Source organism: Aphelocoma coerulescens, chromosome 30 (genome assembly GCF_041296385.1).
Source record: "Aphelocoma coerulescens isolate FSJ_1873_10779 chromosome 30, UR_Acoe_1.0, whole genome shotgun sequence".
NCBI classification, from domain to species: Eukaryota; Metazoa; Chordata; class Aves; order Passeriformes; family Corvidae; genus Aphelocoma; species Aphelocoma coerulescens.
Window position 1 is genome coordinate 1,164,612 of NC_091043.1, and position 18,288 is coordinate 1,182,899.

The following is an 18,288-nucleotide window of genomic DNA, read 5'->3' on the forward strand; positions in this document are numbered from 1 at the left end:
CCCAGGGGACACCGAGGGGACATCGAGGGGACACCCAGGGGACATTGGGGACATCGAGGGGACACCCAGGGGACATCGAGGGGACACGGCCGGACGTGGGGCTGTGACACCGAGGGGACATCGAGGACACCGAGGGGACATCGAGGGGACACCCAGGGGATATTGGGGACATCGAGGGGACAGCCAGGGGACAGCCAGGGGACACGACCGGACGTGGGGCTGTGACACCGAGGGGACATCGGGGACATCGAGAGGACATCGAGGACACGGCTCAACATCGGCCCGTGACACTCGGGACACCGCGGGGGTGGCACCGCCACCAGCGACGTCGACAGCGCTGTCACCGACCCCGGTGACACGGTGACAACGGCGGGCTGGTGACACCGGGGCTGGCACTGGCACTGTCCCCAGTGACCGACACGGTGACAACGCCGGTGCCACTGATGGACCCAGCAGTGGCACTGCCACCCCCCGGTGTCACCAACCCCGTCCCCAGTCCCGTTGTCACCGCTCCTGTCACCACCCCCGGTGTCCCCAATGCCCCCAAACCCCCCTCAGTGTCCCCAAACCTGGTGCCCAAAGTGTCCCCAAGAGGGGTGGCAGTGTCCGAAGTGTCCCCAAAGTGTCCCCAAGGGGGGTGGCAGTACCCAAAGTGTCCCCAGGGGAGGTGGCAGTGCCCAAAAGATCCCCAAAGTGTCCCCAGAGTGTCCCCAAGGGGGGTGGCAGTGCCGGAAGTGTCCCCAAAGTGTCCCCAAGGAGGGTGGCAGTGCCCGAAGGGTCCCCAGAGTGTCCCCAAGGGGGGTGGCAGTGCCCAAAGGGTCCCCAAAGTGTCCCCAGAGTGTCCCCAAGGGGGGTGGCAGTGCCCGAAGTGTCCCCAAAGTGTCCCCAGAGTGTCCCCAAGAGAGGTGGCAGTGCCCAAAGGGTCCCCAAAGTGTCCCCAGAGTGTCCCCAAGAGAGGTGGCAGCACCCGAAGTGCCCCCAAAGGAGGGTGGCAGTGCCCAAAGTGTCCCCAAAGTGTCCCCAAAGGGGGTGGCAGTGCCCGAAGTGTCCCCAAAGTGTCCCCAGAGTGTCCCCAAAGTGTCCCCAGAGTGTCCCCAAAGGGGGTGGCAGTGCCCGAAGTGTCCCCAAAGTGTCCCCAGAGTGTCCCCAAAGTGTCCCCAGAGTGTCCCCAAAGGGGGTGGCAGTGCCCAAAGTGTCCCCAAAGTGTCCCCAAAGTGTCCCCGAAGTGTCCCCGAAGTGTCCCCGAAGTGTCCCCTGCCAGCCCTTGGGGCCCCTCTGGTGACTCCTGGGGACATCGGGGCCCCCGGCCCAGAGCCCGGAATTGTCGGAGGCTCCAAATAAAGATTTTTATTTCTATTTTTAGTTTTAGGGTTTTTTCCGGTTTTTTTTGGGGGGGGGGGATTTCGATTCCCCCCCCTCCCCCCCCCTTGAAACTCCCGGGATTTGGGAGTTTGGGATGGGCCCTGGGGGAGAGGGAAACTGAGGCAGGGAAATGCTGCTGGAATACAGGGAAAAAAACCCCCAAAATTCCCAAGTTTAATTCCCAAATTTTGGTGTCTTGGGAAAGGGAAACTGAGGCAGCGAAACTGGGAAAAAAACCCAAAATTCCCGAATTTAATTCCCAAATTTTGGGGTCCCAAGGAAAGGGAAACTGAGGCAGGGACACCCCCAAGATCCAGGGAAAAAAAACCCCCAAAATTCCCAAGTTTAATTCCCAAATTTTGGGGTCCTGGGAGAGGAAAACTGAGGCAGGGAAACTGGGAAAAGACCGCCTCAAAATTCCCAAATTTGGGGTCCCAAGGAAAGGGAAACTGAGGCAGGGACACCCCCAACCCCTCCAAAATGCAGGGAAAAACCACCAAAATTCCCAAAATTAACTCCCAAATTTGGGGTCCCAAGAAAAAGCAAACTGAGGCAGGGAAAGCCCAAAAATCCCGGGAAAACGCCCCCAAATTCCCCAAATTTTGGGGTCCTGGGAGAGGGAAACTGAGGCAGGGAAAGCCCCAAAAATCCCGAGAAAAAAACCCCAAAATTCCCAAATTTAATTCCCAAATTTTGGGGTCCCAAGAAAAACGAAACTGAGGCAGGGACACTCCCCCCCCCCCAAAATCCAGGGAAAAAACCCCCAAAATTCCCCAAATTTGGGGTCCCGGGGGAGGGAATTCCCCGCTGCCCCTCCCCCCATCGATGTCACCGGACGCCACTTGGGGACATCAGAGCTCTTTATTCCCACGGGGGTGGCAGCGCCCAAAGTGTCCCCAAAGTGTCCCCAAGGGGGGTGGCAGTGCCCAGAGTGTCCCCAAAGTGTCCCCAGAGTGTCCCCAAAGTGTCCCCAAGGGGGGGTGGCAGTGCCCGAAGTGCCCCCAAAGTGTCCCCAGAGTGTCCCCAAAGAGGGTGGCAGTGCCCAAAGTGTCCCCAAAGTGTCCCCAAAGTGTCCCCAAGGGGGGGTGGCAGCGCCCAAAGTGTCCCCAAAGTGTCCCCAAACAGGGTGGCAGTGCCCAGAGTGTCCCCAGAGTGTCCCCAAAATGTCCCCAAGAGAGGTGGCAGCACCCGAAGTGCCCCCAAAGGAGGGTGGCAGTGCCCAAAGTGTCCCCAAAGTGTCCCCAAAGTGTCCCCAAGGAGGGTGACAGTGCTCAGAGTGCCCCCTGAGGGGGGGTGGCAGCGCCCAAAGTGTCCCCAAAGTGTCACCTGAGAGAGGGTGGCAGTGCCCAAAGTGTCCCCAAGGAGCGTGACAGTCCCCAGAGTGTCCCCAAGAGAGGTGGCAGTGCCCAGAATGTCCCCAAGTGTCCCCTAGAGGGGTGACAGTCCCCTGGGGTGAAGTGACAGCCCCCAAAATGTCCCCTGCTACCCCTTGGGGCCACTCTGGTGCCACCTTGGTGCCACCTTGGTGACCCTTGGTGGCACTTGGTGACCCTTGGTGGCACTTGGTGACCCCTGGGGCCACTCTGGTGCCACTCTGGTGATCCTTGGTGACCCTTGGTGCCACTCTGGTGCCACCTTGGTGACCCTTGGTGGCACTTGGTGACCCTTGGTGCCAGCTGGTGCCACCTGGTGCCACTCTGGTGCCACTTGGTGACCCTTGGTGCCACCCGGTGCCACTCTGGTGCCCCTTGGTGCCCCTGGGTGACCCTTGGGGACGCTCACACGGACACGGAGCCCTCGCGGAAGTCGCTCTGGCCCAGGAGGGCGTTGACGAGGACGGGGTGGCCTCGGTGGCACTCGGCCTGTGCCGCCCTCAGCACGGCCACCACCCTGTCCCCTGCGGTGCCACCTGGGGTGTCCTCAGTGCCACCTGCGGTGTCCCCGGCGCTGTCCAGGACGAAGCCTCGGCCCCCCAGTGCCGCCGCCACCGCGTGGTAATCTGGGGACAGAGGTGGCACCGTCACCGCCCCGGGGGTGGCACTGTCACCGCCCCGGGGGTGGCATTGTCACCAGGGAGGGACAGGGGTGGCACTGTCACTGCTGGGGGTGGCATTGTCACCGCCCTGGGGGTGGCATTGTCACCAGGGAGGGACAGGGGGTGGCACTGTCACTGCTGGGGGTGGCATTGTCACCAGGGAGGGACAGGGGTGGCACTGTCACTGCTGGGGGTGGCACTGTCACTGCTGGGGGTGGCATTGTCACCAGGGAGGGACAGAGGTGGCATTGTCACTGCTGGGGGTGGCACTGTCACTGCTGGGGGTGGCACTGTCACCAGGGAGGGACAGGGGGTGGCACTGTCACTGCTGGGGGTGGCACTGTCACCAGGAGGGGTGACAGGGGGTGGCACTGTCACTGCTGGGGGTGGCATTGTCACCAGGGAGGGACAGGGGTGGCATTGTCACTGCTGGGGGTGGCATTGTCACCAGGGAGGGACAGAGGTGGCACTGTCACTGATGGGGGTGGCACTGTCACCGGGGGGGTGGCACGGGGACACCGGGGGTGGCCTGAGCTGGTGTCCCCTCAGTATCCCCCTGCTGTCCGCAGTGTCCCCTCCCTGGTCACTCAGTGGTCAGTTGGTCACTCAGTGGTCACTCAGTGGTCCCTCAGTGGTCACTCAGTGGTCACTCAGTAGTCAGTGGTCACTCAGTGGTCACTCAGTGGTCACTCACCGCTGTAGGCCAGCCCGCAGCCCACGGCGCTGCCCAGCAGGGGCAGCTGCTGTCCGCAGTGTCCCTACCTACGTCACTATGGGTCACTGTGGCTCAGTGGTCACTCAGTGGTCACTCAGTGGTCCCTCAGTGGTCACTCAGTGGTCACTCACCGCTGTAGGCCAGCCCGCAGCCCACGGCGCTGCCCAGCAGGGGCAGCTGCTCGCGGCTGATCTGGGTCCAGCCGGCGTCGTTCCCGACCAGGGCGATCACCGGCACCTGGGGACAGCGAGGGGACAGCGGTGACACGGAGGGGACAGAGGGGACAGGGGTGACACAGAGGGGACAGAGAGGGGACAGAGGGGACACAGAGGGGACAGAGGGGACACAGAGGGGACAGCAGTGACACGGAGGGGACAGGGGACAGGGGACAGGGGTGACACAGTGGGGACACGGAGGGGACACAGAGGGGACAGGGGTGACACGGAGGGGACACAGAGGGGACAGAGAGGGGACAGAGGGGACAGAGAGGGGACAGAGGGGACACGGAGGGGACAGCAGTGACACGGAGGGGACAGAGGGGACAGGGGTGACACGGAGGGGACAGGGGACGGGGGGATAGGGGTGACACAGTGGGGACAGAGAGTCCAGAGGGGACAAAGAGGGGACAGCAGTGACACGGAGGGGACACAGAGGGGACAGGGGTGACACAGAGGGGACAGAGGGGACACAGAGGGGACACAGGGGACAGAGAGGGGACAGCGGGGACAGGGGTGACAGAGAGGGGACAGAGGGGACACAGAGGGGACACAGAGGGGACAGCGGTGACACGGAGGGGACAGGGGACGGGGACAGGGGTGACACAGTGGGGACACAGAGGCGATACAGAGGGGACACAGAGGGGACAGGGGTGACACAGAGGGGACACAGAGGGGACAGAGAGGACACAGGGGACACAGAGGGGACACAGAGGGGACAGGGGTGACAGTGGGGACAGGGGTGACACAGAGGGGACACAGAGGGGACAGCGGTGACATGGAGGGGACACAGAGGGGACAGAGAGGGGACAAGGGACAGAGGGGACACAGAGGGGACACAGAGGGGACAGGGGTGACACAGAGGGGACACAGAGGGGACAGAGGGGACAGCAGGGACAGGGGTGACACAGCGGGGACAGAGAGGGGACAGGGAACACCCTGAGCACAGGGACAGGTGACACCCCGGGGACAGGGGACAGGTGACACCCCCCAGGACATGGACAGGGACAGGGGACACCCTGGAGACAGGGACAGGGAACAGGTGACACCCCCAGGATAGGGACAGGGACAGGGCCAGGTGACACCCTGGGGACAGGGAGGGGACAGGGGCCAGGTGACAGCGACAGCGACCTTGTGGCGCACGAAGGTGTCGAACTCCATCAGGCTGAAGCCCAGGGAGCCGTCCCCGTACAGGACCCACACCTGGGGACCGTCCCCAAACGTCACCGCTGTCCCCAGCGGGTGGCCCTGGGCAACCTCCGAACCCCCCCCCCCCCCCACCCCGCCGTGTCCCCCAGTGCCACCACCCTCCCCCAGTGCCACCCCTCCGTGTCCCCTCATGTCCTCAGTGCCACCATGTCCCCCCCAGTGCCACCACCCTCCATGTCCCCTCCGTGTCCCCTCCGTGTCCCCACCAGTGCCACCACCCTCCCCCAGTGCCACCACCCTCCGTGTCCCCTCTGTGTCCCCTCCGTGTCCCCACCACTGCCACCACCCTTCCCCAGTGCCACCCCTCCGTGTCCCTCACACCCTCTTTGTCCCCCCCAGTGCCACCACCCTCCGTGTCCCCTCATGTCCTCAGTGCCACCATGTCCCCCCCAGTGCCACCACCCTCCGTGTCCCCTCATGTCCTCAGTGCCACCATGACCCCCCCAGTGCCACCCCTCCGTGTCCCCGCAGTGCCACCCCATGTCCCCAGTGCCACCACCCCCCGTGTCCCCCTCCCCCCCACACTCCCTGGTGTCCTTCCCACCCCACGTCCCCCCATGTCCCCAATGTCCCCTCTGTCCCCGTGTCCCCCCAGTGTCCCCTCTGTCCCCAATGTCCCCTCTGTCCCCGATGTCCCCCCCTCTGTCCCCGCTGTCACCTCCGCCTCGGGCCGGCACAGTTTGGCCCCGAGCGCGAATCCTCCGCCCACGCCCAGGGTACCGAAGGGACCTGCGGGGACAGCGCGGGGACAGCGCGGGGACATCAGCGGCCACAGCACCGGCCGGGGCCGGCCGAGTCCCGGAGCTGTCCCCGCGTGTCCCCCAGCTGTCCCGGAGCTGTCCCCGAGCTGTCCCCGCGTGTCCCCGCAGGGTTTGACCGTGCCCCGGAGCTGTCCCGGAGCTGTCCCCGAGCTGTCCCTGAGCTGTCCCCGCGTGTCCCCAAGCTGTCCCCACGTGTCCCCACAGGGTTTGACCGTGTCCCCGCGTGTCCCGGAGCTGTCCCCGCATGTCCCCGAGCCGTCCCCGCGTGTCCCCGCAAGGTTTGACCGTGTCCCGGAGTTTTCCCCGAGCTGTCCCTGCGTGTCCCGGACCTGTCCCCGCGTGTCCCCACAAGGTTTGACCGTGTCTCTGCGTGTCCCCGAGCTGTCCCCGCGTGTCCCCGCAAGGTTTGACCGTGTCCCGGAGTTTTCCCCGAGCTGTCCCCGCGTGTCCCCACAAAGTTTGACCGTGTGCCCGAGCTGTCCCCGCATGTCCCGGACCTGTCCCCACAAGGTTTGACCGTGTCCCCGCGTGTCCCCGAGCTGTCCCCGCGTGTCCCCACAAGGTTTGACCGTGTCCCTGAGCTGTCCCCATGTGTCCCCGAGCTGTCCCCGCGTGTCCCCACAAGGTTTGACCGTGTCCCCGAGCTGTCCCTGCGTGTCCCGGACCTCTCCCCGCGTGTCCCCGAGCTATCCCCGCGTGTCCCCACAAGGTTTGACCGTGTCCCTGCGTACCCTGGAGCTGTCCCCGCAAGGTTTGACCGTGTCCCCGAGCTGTCCCCGCGTGTCCCCGAGCTGTCCCCGCGTGTCCCGGACCTGTCCCCGCGTGTCCCTGCAAGGTTTGACCGTGTCCCGGAGTTTTCCCCGAGCTGTCCCCGCGTGTCCCCGCAGGGTTTGACCATGTTCCAGAGCTGTCCCCGCGTGTCCTGGAGCTGTCCCCGGGTGTCCCCACAAAGTTTGACCGTGTCCCAGAGCTGTCCCGGACCTGTCCCCGCGTGTCCCCGCAAGGTTTGACCGTGTGCCCGAGCTGTCCCCGCGTGTCCCGGAGCTGTCCCCACAAGGTTTGACCGTGTCCCCACAAGGTTTGACCGTGTTCCAGAGCTGTCCCCCAGCTGTCCCCGCGTGTCCCGGAGCTGTCCCGGACCTGTCCCCGCGTGTCCCCGAGCTGTCCCCACGTGTCCCCACAAGGTTTGACCGTGTCCCCCAGCTGTCCCCGAGCTGTCCCTGCGTGTCCCCACAAAGTTTGACCGTGTCCTGGAGCTGTCCCCGCGTGTCCCCACAAAGTTTGACCGTGTCCCGGAGCTGTCCCCGCGTGTCCCCACAAGGTTTGACCGTGTCCCCAAGCTGTCCTCATGTGTCCCCGAGCTGTCCCCGGGTGTCCCCGCAGGGTTTGACCATGTCCTCGAGCTGTCCCCGGGTGTCCCCGAGCTGTCCCCGGGTGTCCCGGACCTGTCCCTGCGTGTCCCCACAGGGTTTGACCGTGTCCCCGAGCTGTCCCCACGTGTCCCCGAGCTGTCCCCGCGTGTCCTCACACGGCCTGGCCGTGTCCCCACGGGGTCTGGCCGTGTCCCTGTGGGCTTGGGCCATGTCCCCACGGGGCCTGGCCGTGTCCCCGCAGGGTCTGGCCGTGTCCCCACGGGGTCTGGCCGTGTCCCTGTGGGCTTGGGCCATGTCCCCACACGGCCTGGCCGTGTCCCTGCATGTCCCCACGTGGTCCGTGTGTGTCCCCGTGGGATCCGGCCGTGTCCCCACACTGTCCCCCCGGGGGTGGCCATACCGGGGTCCAGCCAGGCCAGCGGCCGGCGGGGCCGGACGATGTAGGCGGCGGTGCCCACGAAGTCGCCTCCGTCGGCCACCAAGAGGCTCTGGGGTGGCAACACCTGGTCCAGGGCCTGCAGCAGCGCCAGCGGGTTCAGGTGACACGGAGGGGACACCGCGGCCTTGTCTCTGCAGGAAAAGGGCAATGAGGAGGGGTCTGACCCCAAAACCCCAATGACGGGGGGTCAGACCCCAAAACCCCAATGAGGGGGGAGGTCTGACCCCAAAACCCCAATGAGGAGGGGTCTGACCCCAAAACCCCAATGAGGGGAGGTCTGACCCCAAAACCCCAATGAGGAGGAGTCAGACCCCAAAACCCCAATGAGGGGAGGGTCAGACCCCAAAACCCCAATGAGGGGGGGGGGGTCTGACCCCAAAACCCCAATGAGGAGGGGTCTGACCCCAAAACCCCAATGAGGGGAGGGTCAGACGCCAAAACCCCAATGAGGGGGGGGGGTTCTGACCCCAAAACCCCATTTCCTTGTCCCCCACCCCTGTCCCTGTCCCCATCCCAGTCCCAGCTGTCCCCATCCCTGTCCCCTCACCGGTTCCGCTGCTCCTTGTCCCTCTCGGCCTCTCGGAGCCGCTCCAGCCACTCCCGGGGGCAGGAGAAGTCCTGGAGGCTCCGGGCCAGCGCCACCACGAAGGACGCGGGGTCACCTGCGGGACCCCAGAGTGTCACCAGCGACTGGCCCAGCTGGGGATGGCCCCAAACTGGCCCCATTCGGCCCCAAAAACAGCTCTGTTGGGAGCCCCAAACTGGCCCCATTCGGCCCCAAAACCAGCTCTGTTGGGAGCCCCAAACTGGCTCCATTTGGCCCCAAAAACAGCTCTGTTGGGAGCCCCAAACTGGCCCCATTCGGCCCCAAAAACAGCTCTGTTGGGAGCCCCAAACTGCCTCCATTTGGCCCCAAAACTGGCTTGGTTGGGGACCAAAACTGTTCTGTTGGGAGCCCCAAACTGGCTCCGTTTGGCCCCAAAAACGGCTCAATTTGGGCCCTAAACTGGCTCAGTTTGACCCCAAAACCAGCGTGGCTTGACCCCAAATGTGCCTCAGCTGGGGCCCCAATCTGGCTTGGTTTGATCCTAAAAGTGGCTCAGTCGAGGTCCCCAACTGGCTCAGTTTGACCCCAAAAGCGGCTCCATCCAGATCCCAAAACAGCCCCATTTGGCCCCAAAAGCAGCTTGGTTGAGGCCCCAAACTGGCTCGGTTTGACCCCAAAACCAACTCAGCTGGGAACCCCAAACCAGCTCAGTTGGGCCCCAAAAATGGCTCAGTTGGGACACCCCAAACCAGCTCAGTTTGATCCCAAAAGTGGGGCACTTGAGACTTCAAACCGGTTCTGTTTGACCCCAAAACCAGCTCGGTTTGACCCCAAATGTGCCTCAGCTGGGGCCCCAACCTGGTTCAGTCTGGCCCCAAAACCAGCTCGGTTGAGGCCCCAAATTGGCTCCGTTTGACCCCAAAACCAGCTCAATTTGACCCCGACCCCAGTTCAGTCAAAGCCCCAAACTGGTTCAGTTTGACCCCAAAACCAGCTCAGTCAAGGACCCAAACTCTCTTGGTTTAGCCCCAAAAGCGGCTCGGTTGGGACCCCCAAAACCAGCTCAGCCATGACCCCAAACTGGCTCGGTTTGACCCCAAAACCAGCTCAGTTGGGAACCCCAAACTGCCTCAGTTTGAGCCCAAAACTGCCTCATTCTGGCCCCAAACCACCTCATTTTGACCCAAACCCACCTCATTTTGACCCAAAACCATCTCATTCTGACCCAAAACCACCTCATTCTGACCCAAAACCACCTCATTTGTGTCCCCAAAGTCCCATTTGTGTCCCCACTCTCCCCTGACCTTGCACGGCCAGCCGCGGCTTCCAGAAGACGTTGGAATTGCGCAGCAGCTGCGTCCGGTCGTGGTTTGACCCAAAACCACCTCTTTTTGACCCAAAACCACCTCATTTGTGTCCCCAAAGTCCCATTTGTGTCCCCACTCTCCCCTGACCATGCAGGGTCACCGCGGCTTCCAGAAGACGTCGGAATTGCGCAGCAGCTGCGTCTGGTCGCAGTTTGACCCAAAACCGCCTCTTTTTGACCCAAAACCACCTCATTCTGACCCAAAACTGCCTCTTTTTGACCCAAAATCACCTCATTTTGACCCAAAATCGCCTCATTTTTACCCCAAGCTGCCTCATTTGGGTCCCACTGTCCCCAGCTTCCAGAAGACGTCGGAATTGCGCAGCAGCTGCGTCCAGTTGTGGTTTGACCCAAAACCGCCTCGTTCTGACCCAAAACCACCTCATTCTGACCCAAAACTGTCTCTTTTTGACCCAAACGCGCCTCATTTTGACCCAAAACCACCTCATTTGTGTCCCCAAAGTCCCATTTGTGTCCCCACTCTCCCCTGACCTTGCACGGCCAGCCGCGGCTTCCAGAAGACGTCGGAATTGCGCAGCAGCTGCGTCCAGTCGTGGTTTGACCCAAAACCGCCTCTTTTTGACCCAAACGCGCCTCATTTTGACCCAAAACTGCCTCTTTTAACCCAAAACCACCTCATTTGTGTCCCAAGTCCCGATCTGTGTCCCCAAAGTCCCATTTGTGTCCCCAAAGTCCCGATTTGTGTCCCCACTCTCCCCTGACCTTGCACGGCCAGCCGCGGCTTCCAGAAGACGTCGGAATTGCGCAGCAGCTGCGTCCGGTCGCGGTTTGACCCAAAACCACCTCTTTTTGACCCAAAACCACCTCATTCTGACCCAAAACTGCCTCTTTTTGACCCAAAATCACCTCATTTTGACCCAAAATCGCCTCATTTTTACCCCAAGCTGCCTCATTTGGGTCCCACTGTCCCCAGCTTCCAGAAGACGTCGGAATTGCGCAGCAGCTGCGTCCAGTTGTGGTTTGACCCAAAACCGCCTCGTTCTGACCCAAAACCACCTCATTCTGACCCAAAACTGTCTCTTTTTGACCCAAACGCGCCTCATTTTGACCCAAAACCACCTCATTTGTGTCCCCAAAGTCCCATTTGTGTCCCCACTCTCCCCTGACCTTGCACGGCCAGCCGCGGCTTCCAGAAGACGTTGGAATTGCGCAGCAGCTGCGTCCAGTCGTGGTTTGACCCAAAACCGCCTCTTTTTGACCCAAACGCGCCTCATTTTGACCCAAAACCACCTCATTTGTGTCCCCAAAGTCCCATTTGTGTCCCCACTCTCCCCTGACCTTGCACGGCCAGCCGCGGCTTCCAGAAGACGTCGGAATTGCGCAGCAGCTGCGTCCAGTCGTGGTTTGACCCAAAACCGCCTCTTTTTGACCCAAACGCGCCTCATTTTGACCCAAAACCGCCTCATTTGTGTCCCGAAGTCCCATTTGTGTCCCCACTCTCCCCTGACCTTGCACAGCCAGCCGCGGCTTCCAGAAGACATCGGAATTGCGCAGCAGCTGCCTCCGGTCGCGGTTTGACCCAGAACCGCCTCTTTTTGACACAAAACCGCCTCATTTTGACCCAAAACCTCCTAATTTTGACCCAAAATCGCCTCATTTTGACCCAAAATCGCCTCATTTTTACCCCAAGCTGCCTCATTTGGGTCCCACTGTCCCCAGCTTCCAGAAGACGTCGGAATTGCGCAGCAGCTGCGTCCAGTTGTGGTTTGACCCAAAACCGCCTCGTTCTGACCCAAAACCACCTCATTCTGACCCAAAACTGCCTCTTTTTGACCCAAACGCGCCTCATTTTGACCCAAAACCACCTCATTTGTGTCCCCAAAGTCCCATTTGTGTCCCCACTCTCCCCTGACCTTGCACGGCCAGCCGCGGCTTCCAGAAGACGTTGGAATTGCGCAGCAGCTGCGTCCGGTCGTGGTTTGACCCAAAACCGCCTCTTTTTGACCCAAAACCACCTAATTTTGACCCAAAACCACCTCATTTGTATCCCAAAGTCCCCATTTGTGTCCCCAAAGTCCCATTTGCATCCCCAAAGTCCCGATTTGTGTCCCCACTCTCCCCTGACCTTGCACGGCCAGCCGCGGCTTCCAGAAGACGTCGGAATTGCGCAGCAGAAGTGTCCGGTTGCGGTTTGACCCCAAACCACCTCTTTTTGACCCAAAACCATCTCATTCTGTCCCAAAACCACCTCATTCTGACCCAAAACCACCTCATTTGTGTCCCCAAAGTCCCATTTGTGTCCCCACTCTCCCCTGACCTTGCACGGCCAGCCGCGGCTTCCAGAAGACGTTGGAATTGCGCAGCAGCTGCGTCCGGTCGTGGTTTGACCCAAAACCACCTCTTTTTGACCCAAAACCACCTCATTTGTGTCCCCAAAGTCCCATTTGTGTCCCCACTCTCCCCTGACCATGCAGGGTCACCGCGGCTTCCAGAAGACGTCGGAATTGCGCAGCAGCTGCGTCTGGTCGCAGTTTGACCCAAAACCGCCTCTTTTTGACCCAAAACCACCTTATTCTGACCCAAAACTGCCTCTTTTTGACCCAAAATCACCTCATTTTGACCCAAAATCGCCTCATTTTTACCCCAAGCTGCCTCATTTGGGTCCCACTGTCCCCAGCTTCCAGAAGACGTCGGAATTGCGCAGCAGCTGCGTCCAGTTGTGGTTTGACCCAAAACCGCCTCGTTCTGACCCAAAACCACCTCATTCTGACCCAAAACTGTCTCTTTTTGACCCAAACGCGCCTCATTTTGACCCAAAACCACCTCATTTGTGTCCCCAAAGTCCCATTTGTGTCCCCACTCTCCCCTGACCTTGCACGGCCAGCCGCGGCTTCCAGAAGACGTTGGAATTGCGCAGCAGCTGCGTCCAGTCGTGGTTTGACCCAAAACCGCCTCTTTTTGACCCAAACGCGCCTCATTTTGACCCAAAACCACCTCATTTGTGTCCCCAAAGTCCCATTTGTGTCCCCACTCTCCCCTGACCTTGCACGGCCAGCCGCGGCTTCCAGAAGACGTCGGAATTGCGCAGCAGCTGCGTCCAGTCGTGGTTTGACCCAAAACCGCCTCTTTTTGACCCAAACGCGCCTCATTTTGACCCAAAACCGCCTCATTTGTGTCCCGAAGTCCCATTTGTGTCCCCACTCTCCCCTGACCTTGCACAGCCAGCCGCGGCTTCCAGAAGACATCGGAATTGCGCAGCAGCTGCCTCCGGTCGCGGTTTGACCCAGAACCGCCTCTTTTTGACACAAAACCGCCTCATTTTGACCCAAAACCTCCTAATTTTGACCCAAAATCGCCTCATTTTGACCCAAAATCGCCTCATTTTTACCCCAAGCTGCCTCATTTGGGTCCCACTGTCCCCAGCTTCCAGAAGACGTCGGAATTGCGCAGCAGCTGCGTCCAGTTGTGGTTTGACCCAAAACCGCCTCGTTCTGACCCAAAACCACCTCATTCTGACCCAAAACTGCCTCTTTTTGACCCAAACGCGCCTCATTTTGACCCAAAACCACCTCATTTGTGTCCCCAAAGTCCCATTTGTGTCCCCACTCTCCCCTGACCTTGCACGGCCAGCCGCGGCTTCCAGAAGACGTTGGAATTGCGCAGCAGCTGCGTCCGGTCGTGGTTTGACCCAAAACTGCCTCTTTTTGACCCAAAACCACCTAATTTTGACCCAAAACCACCTCATTTGTATCCCAAAGTCCCCATTTGTGTCCCCAAAGTCCCATTTGCATCCCCAAAGTCCCGATTTGTGTCCCCACTCTCCCCTGACCTTGCACGGCCAGCCGCGGCTTCCAGAAGACGTCGGAATTGCGCAGCAGAAGTGTCCGGTTGCGGTTTGACCCCAAACCACCTCTTTTTGACCCAAAACCATCTCATTCTGACCCAAAACCACCTCATTCTGACCCAAAACCACCTCATTTGTGTCCCCAAAGTCCCATTTGTGTCCCCACTCTCCCCTGACCTTGCACGGCCAGCCGCGGCTTCCAGAAGACGTTGGAATTGCGCAGCAGCTGCGTCCGGTCGTGGTTTGACCCAAAACCACCTCTTTTTGACCCAAAACCACCTCATTTGTGTCCCCAAAGTCCCATTTGTGTCCCCACTCTCCCCTGACCATGCAGGGTCACCGCGGCTTCCAGAAGACGTCGGAATTGCGCAGCAGCTGCGTCTGGTCGCAGTTTGACCCAAAACCGCCTCTTTTTGACCCAAAACCACCTCATTCTGACCCAAAACTGCCTCTTTTTGACCCAAAATCACCTCATTTTGACCCAAAATCGCCTCATTTTTACCCCAAGCTGCCTCATTTGGGTCCCACTGTCCCCAGCTTCCAGAAGACGTCGGAATTGCGCAGCAGCTGCGTCCAGTTGTGGTTTGACCCAAAACCGCCTCGTTCTGACCCAAAACCACCTCATTCTGACCCAAAACTGTCTCTTTTTGACCCAAACGCGCCTCATTTTGACCCAAAACCACCTCATTTGTGTCCCCAAAGTCCCATTTGTGTCCCCACTCTCCCCTGACCTTGCACGGCCAGCCGCGGCTTCCAGAAGACGTTGGAATTGCGCAGCAGCTGCGTCCAGTCGTGGTTTGACCCAAAACCGCCTCTTTTTGACCCAAACGCGCCTCATTTTGACCCAAAACCACCTCATTTGTGTCCCCAAAGTCCCATTTGGGTCCCAAAGTCCCATTTGCGTCCCCAAAGTCCCGATTTGTGTCCCCACTCTCCCCTGACCTTGCACGGCCAGCCGCGGCTTCCAGAAGACGTTGGAATTGCGCAGCAGCTGCGTCCGGTCGTGGTTTGACCCAAAACCGCCTCTTTTTGACCCAAAACCACCTCATTTGTATCCCAAAGTCCCCATTTGTGTCCCCAAAGTCCCATTTGCATCCCCAAAGTCCCGATTTGTGTCCCCACTCTCCCCTGACCTTGCACGGCCAGCCGCGGCTTCCAGAAGACGTCGGAATTGCGCAGCAGAAGTGTCCGGTTGCGGTTTGACCCCAAACCACCTCTTTTTGACCCAAAACCACCTCATTTTGACCCCAAACCACCTCATTGTGTCCCAAAGTCCCCATTTGTGTCCCCAAAGTCCCGATTTGTGTCCCCACTCTCCCCTGACCTTGCACGGCCAGCCGCGGCTTCCAGAAGACGTCGGAATTGCGCAGCAGCTGCATCCGGTCGTGGTTTGACCCAAAACCACCTCTTTTTGACCCAAACCCACCTCATTTGTATCCCAAAGTCCCATTTGTGTCCCCAAAGTCCCATTTGCGTCCCCAAAGTCCCGATTTGTGTCCCCACTCTCCCCTGACCTTGCACGGCCAGCCGCGGCTTCCAGAAGACGTCGGAATTGCGCAGCAGCTGCGTCCGGTCGTGGTTTGACCCAAAACCGCCTCTTTTTGACCCAAAACCACCTCATTTGTGTCCCAAAGTCCCCATTTGTGTCCCCAAAGTCCCATTTGCATCCCCAAAGTCCCGATTTGTGTCCCCACTCTCCCCTGACCTTGCACGGCCAGCCGCGGCTTCCAGAAGACGTCGGAATTGCGCAGCAGCTGCGTCCAGTCGTGGTTTGACCCAAAACCGCCTCTTTTTGACCCAAAACCACCTCATTTGTGTCCCAAAGTCCCCATTTGTGTCCCCAAAGTCCCATTTGCATCCCCAAAGTCCCGATTTGTGTCCCCACTCTCCCCTGACCTTGCATGGCCAGCCGCGGCTTCCAGAAGACGTCGGAATTGCGCAGCAGCTGCGTCCGGTCGCGGTTGACGGCCACCACGGCGGTGCCGCGGCCGAAGAGGCGGCCGTAGGACAGGCGGAAATCGCAGACCGTCCCTTGGGGTGGGGACAGCGAGGGCTCAGGAGGGGACGGGGGACGCTCGGGGCTGTCCCCGTGTCCCCACAGGTACCTGCCAGCAGCACGAGGTCGGCGTCGCGCAGGGCGTCGCGGCGGTTCTGCCGCAGCAGCAGGGGACACTCGGGGGGCAGCAGCCCCCGCGCCGCCCCGCCCAGGTAGCAGGGGACACCCAGGGACTCCAGGGCCGAGCTGGGGACAGGGGAGGGGTCAGCGGGAACGGCCGGGGGGGCCAAACTGGCTCCGTTTGGACCCAAAACTGGCTCGGTTTGGACCCAAAAATGGCTGCACTCGGATCCAAAAATGGCTGCATTTGGATCCAAAATCGGCTCCATCCAGATCCCAAACTGGCTCCGTTTGGACCCAAAACTGGCTACATTTGGATCCAAAAGTGCCTCCATACAGATCCCAAACTGGCTCCACTTGGACCCAAAAATGGCTCCCTTTGGCCCCAAAATTGGCTCTGTTTGGACCCAAAACTGGCTCGTTTTGGACCCAAAAATGCCTCCATTTGGATCCAAAAATGGCTGCATTTGGATCCATAAAACGGCTCCATCCAGATCCCAAACTGGCTCCGTTTGGACCCAAAACTGGCTACATTTGGATCCAAAAGTGCCTCCATACAGATCCCAAACTGGCTCCACTTGGACCCAAAAATGGCTGCATTTGGATCGATAAAATGGCTCCATCCAGATCCCAAACTGGCTCGGTTTGGCCCCAAACTGGCTCCGTTTGGCCCCAAAAACGGCTCCATCCACATCCCAAACTGGCTCAGTTTGCACCCAAAAATGGCTACATTTGGACCCAAAAACGTCTCCATTTGGATCCAAAATCGGCTCCATCCAGATCCCAAACTGGCTCCATTTGGCCCCAAAACTTGCTCAGTTGGGGCCCCAAAACCAGCTCGGTTTGGCCCCAAAACTGCCTCCATCCAGATCCCAAAATGGCTCCGTTTGGACCCAAACTGGCTCTGGATCCAAAATCGGCTCCATCCAGATCCCAAACTGGCTCGGTTTGGGCCTAAAATCAGCACCATTCAGATCCCAAACTGGCTCCATTTGGCCCCAAAACTTGCTCAGTTGGGGCCCCAAAACCAGCTCGGTTTGGCCCCAAAACTGCCTCCATCCAGATCCCAAAATGGCTCCCTTTGGCCCCAAAAATGGCTGCATTTGGATCCATAAAACGGCTCCATCCAGATCCCAAACTGGCTCCATTTGGACCCAAAATTGGCTCTGTTTGGACCCAAAACTGGCTCGGTTTGGACCCAAAAATGGCTGCACTCGGATCCAAAAATGGCTGCATTTGGATCCAAAATCGGCTCCATCCAGATCCCAAACTGGCTCCGTTTGGACCCAAAACTGGCTACATTTGGATCCAAAAGTGCCTCCATACAGATCCCAAACTGGCTCCACTTGGACCCAAAAATGGCTCCCTTTGGACCCAAAAATGGCTGCATTTGGATCGATAAAATGGCTCCATCCAGATCCCAAACTGGCTCGGTTTGGCCCCAAACTGGCTCCGTTTGGCCCCAAAAACGGCTCCATCCACATCCCAAACTGGCTCAGTTTGCACCCAAAAATGGCTACATTTGGACCCAAAAACGTCTCCATTTGGATCCAAAATCGGCTCCATCCAGATCCCAAACTGGCTCCATTTGGCCCCAAAACTTGCTCAGTTGGGGCCCCAAAACCAGCTCGGTTTGGCCCCAAAACTGCCTCCATCCAGATCCCAAAATGGCTCCGTTTGGACCCAAACTGGCTCTGTTTGGATCCAAAATCGGCTCCATCCAGATCCCAAACTGGCTCCATTTGGACCCAAAATTGGCTCTGTTTGGACCCAAAACTGGCTCGGTTTGGACCCAAAAATGCCTCCATTTGGATCCAAAAATGGCTGCATTTGGATCCATAAAACGGCTCCATCCAGATCCCAAACTGGCTCCATTTGGACCCAAAACTGGCTCCATCCTGATCCCAAACTGTCTCCGTTTGGACCCAAAAATGGCTCCCTTTGGATCCATAAAACGGCTCCATCCAGATCCCAAACTGGCTCGGTTTGGGCCTAAAATCAGCACCATTCAGATCCCAAACTGGCTCCATTTGGCCCCAAAACTTGCTCAGTTGGGGCCCCAAAACCAGCTTGGTTTGGCCCCAAAACTGGCTCCATCCAGATCCCAAAATGGCTCCGTTTGGACCCAAACTGGCTCTGTTTGGATCCAAAATCGGCTCCATCCAGATCCCAAACTGGCTCGGTTTGGCCCCAAACTGGCTCCGTTTGGCCCCAAAAACGGCTCCATCCACATCCCAAACTGGCTCAGTTTGCACCCAAAAATGGCTCCATTTGGCCCCAAAACTTGCTCAGTTGGGGCCCCAAAACCAGCTCGGTTTGGCCCCAAAACTGGCTCCATCCAGATC

General features: G+C 59.6%; 2 protein-coding genes across 2 annotated transcripts in view; one reads left to right on the forward strand and one right to left on the reverse strand.

Annotated features, from left to right (window-relative positions):
• Nucleotides 1-443: 443 nt before the first annotated feature.
• On the forward strand, nucleotides 444-2,627 carry LOC138100140 (basic salivary proline-rich protein 1-like). Its single transcript, XM_068997865.1, has 4 exons — nucleotides 444-455; nucleotides 497-1,206; nucleotides 2,321-2,473; nucleotides 2,537-2,627. The coding sequence occupies exons 1-4, from the start codon at nucleotides 444-446 to the stop codon at nucleotides 2,625-2,627; spliced, it is 966 nt and encodes a 321-aa protein (XP_068853966.1).
• Nucleotides 2,205-18,288, reverse strand: part of ILVBL (ilvB acetolactate synthase like) — a 31,198-nt gene continuing 15,114 nt past the window's right edge. The window contains exons 8-15 of the mRNA XM_068997830.1: nucleotides 15,933-16,069; nucleotides 15,724-15,858; nucleotides 8,657-8,771; nucleotides 8,071-8,240; nucleotides 6,195-6,265; nucleotides 5,459-5,530; nucleotides 4,244-4,349; nucleotides 2,205-3,361 (exon numbers count right to left, since the gene is read on the reverse strand). Coding sequence (XP_068853931.1) covers nucleotides 3,141-3,361; nucleotides 4,244-4,349; nucleotides 5,459-5,530; nucleotides 6,195-6,265; nucleotides 8,071-8,240; nucleotides 8,657-8,771; nucleotides 15,724-15,858; nucleotides 15,933-16,069 — 1,027 coding nt within the window. The 3' untranslated portion in view covers nucleotides 2,205-3,140. The remainder of the gene's footprint in view (nucleotides 3,362-4,243; nucleotides 4,350-5,458; nucleotides 5,531-6,194; nucleotides 6,266-8,070; nucleotides 8,241-8,656; nucleotides 8,772-15,723; nucleotides 15,859-15,932; nucleotides 16,070-18,288) is intronic.

Coding starts and splice junctions, on each gene's coding strand:
- LOC138100140 (XM_068997865.1), top strand. Junction 1,207..2,320: donor CCCAAAGTGTCCCCAAAGTG/TCCCCAAAGTGT, acceptor CCCCAGAGTGTC/CCCAAAGTGTCCCCAAGGGG. Junction 2,474..2,536: donor GCGCCCAAAGTGTCCCCAAA/GTGTCCCCAAAC, acceptor AATGTCCCCAAG/AGAGGTGGCAGCACCCGAAG.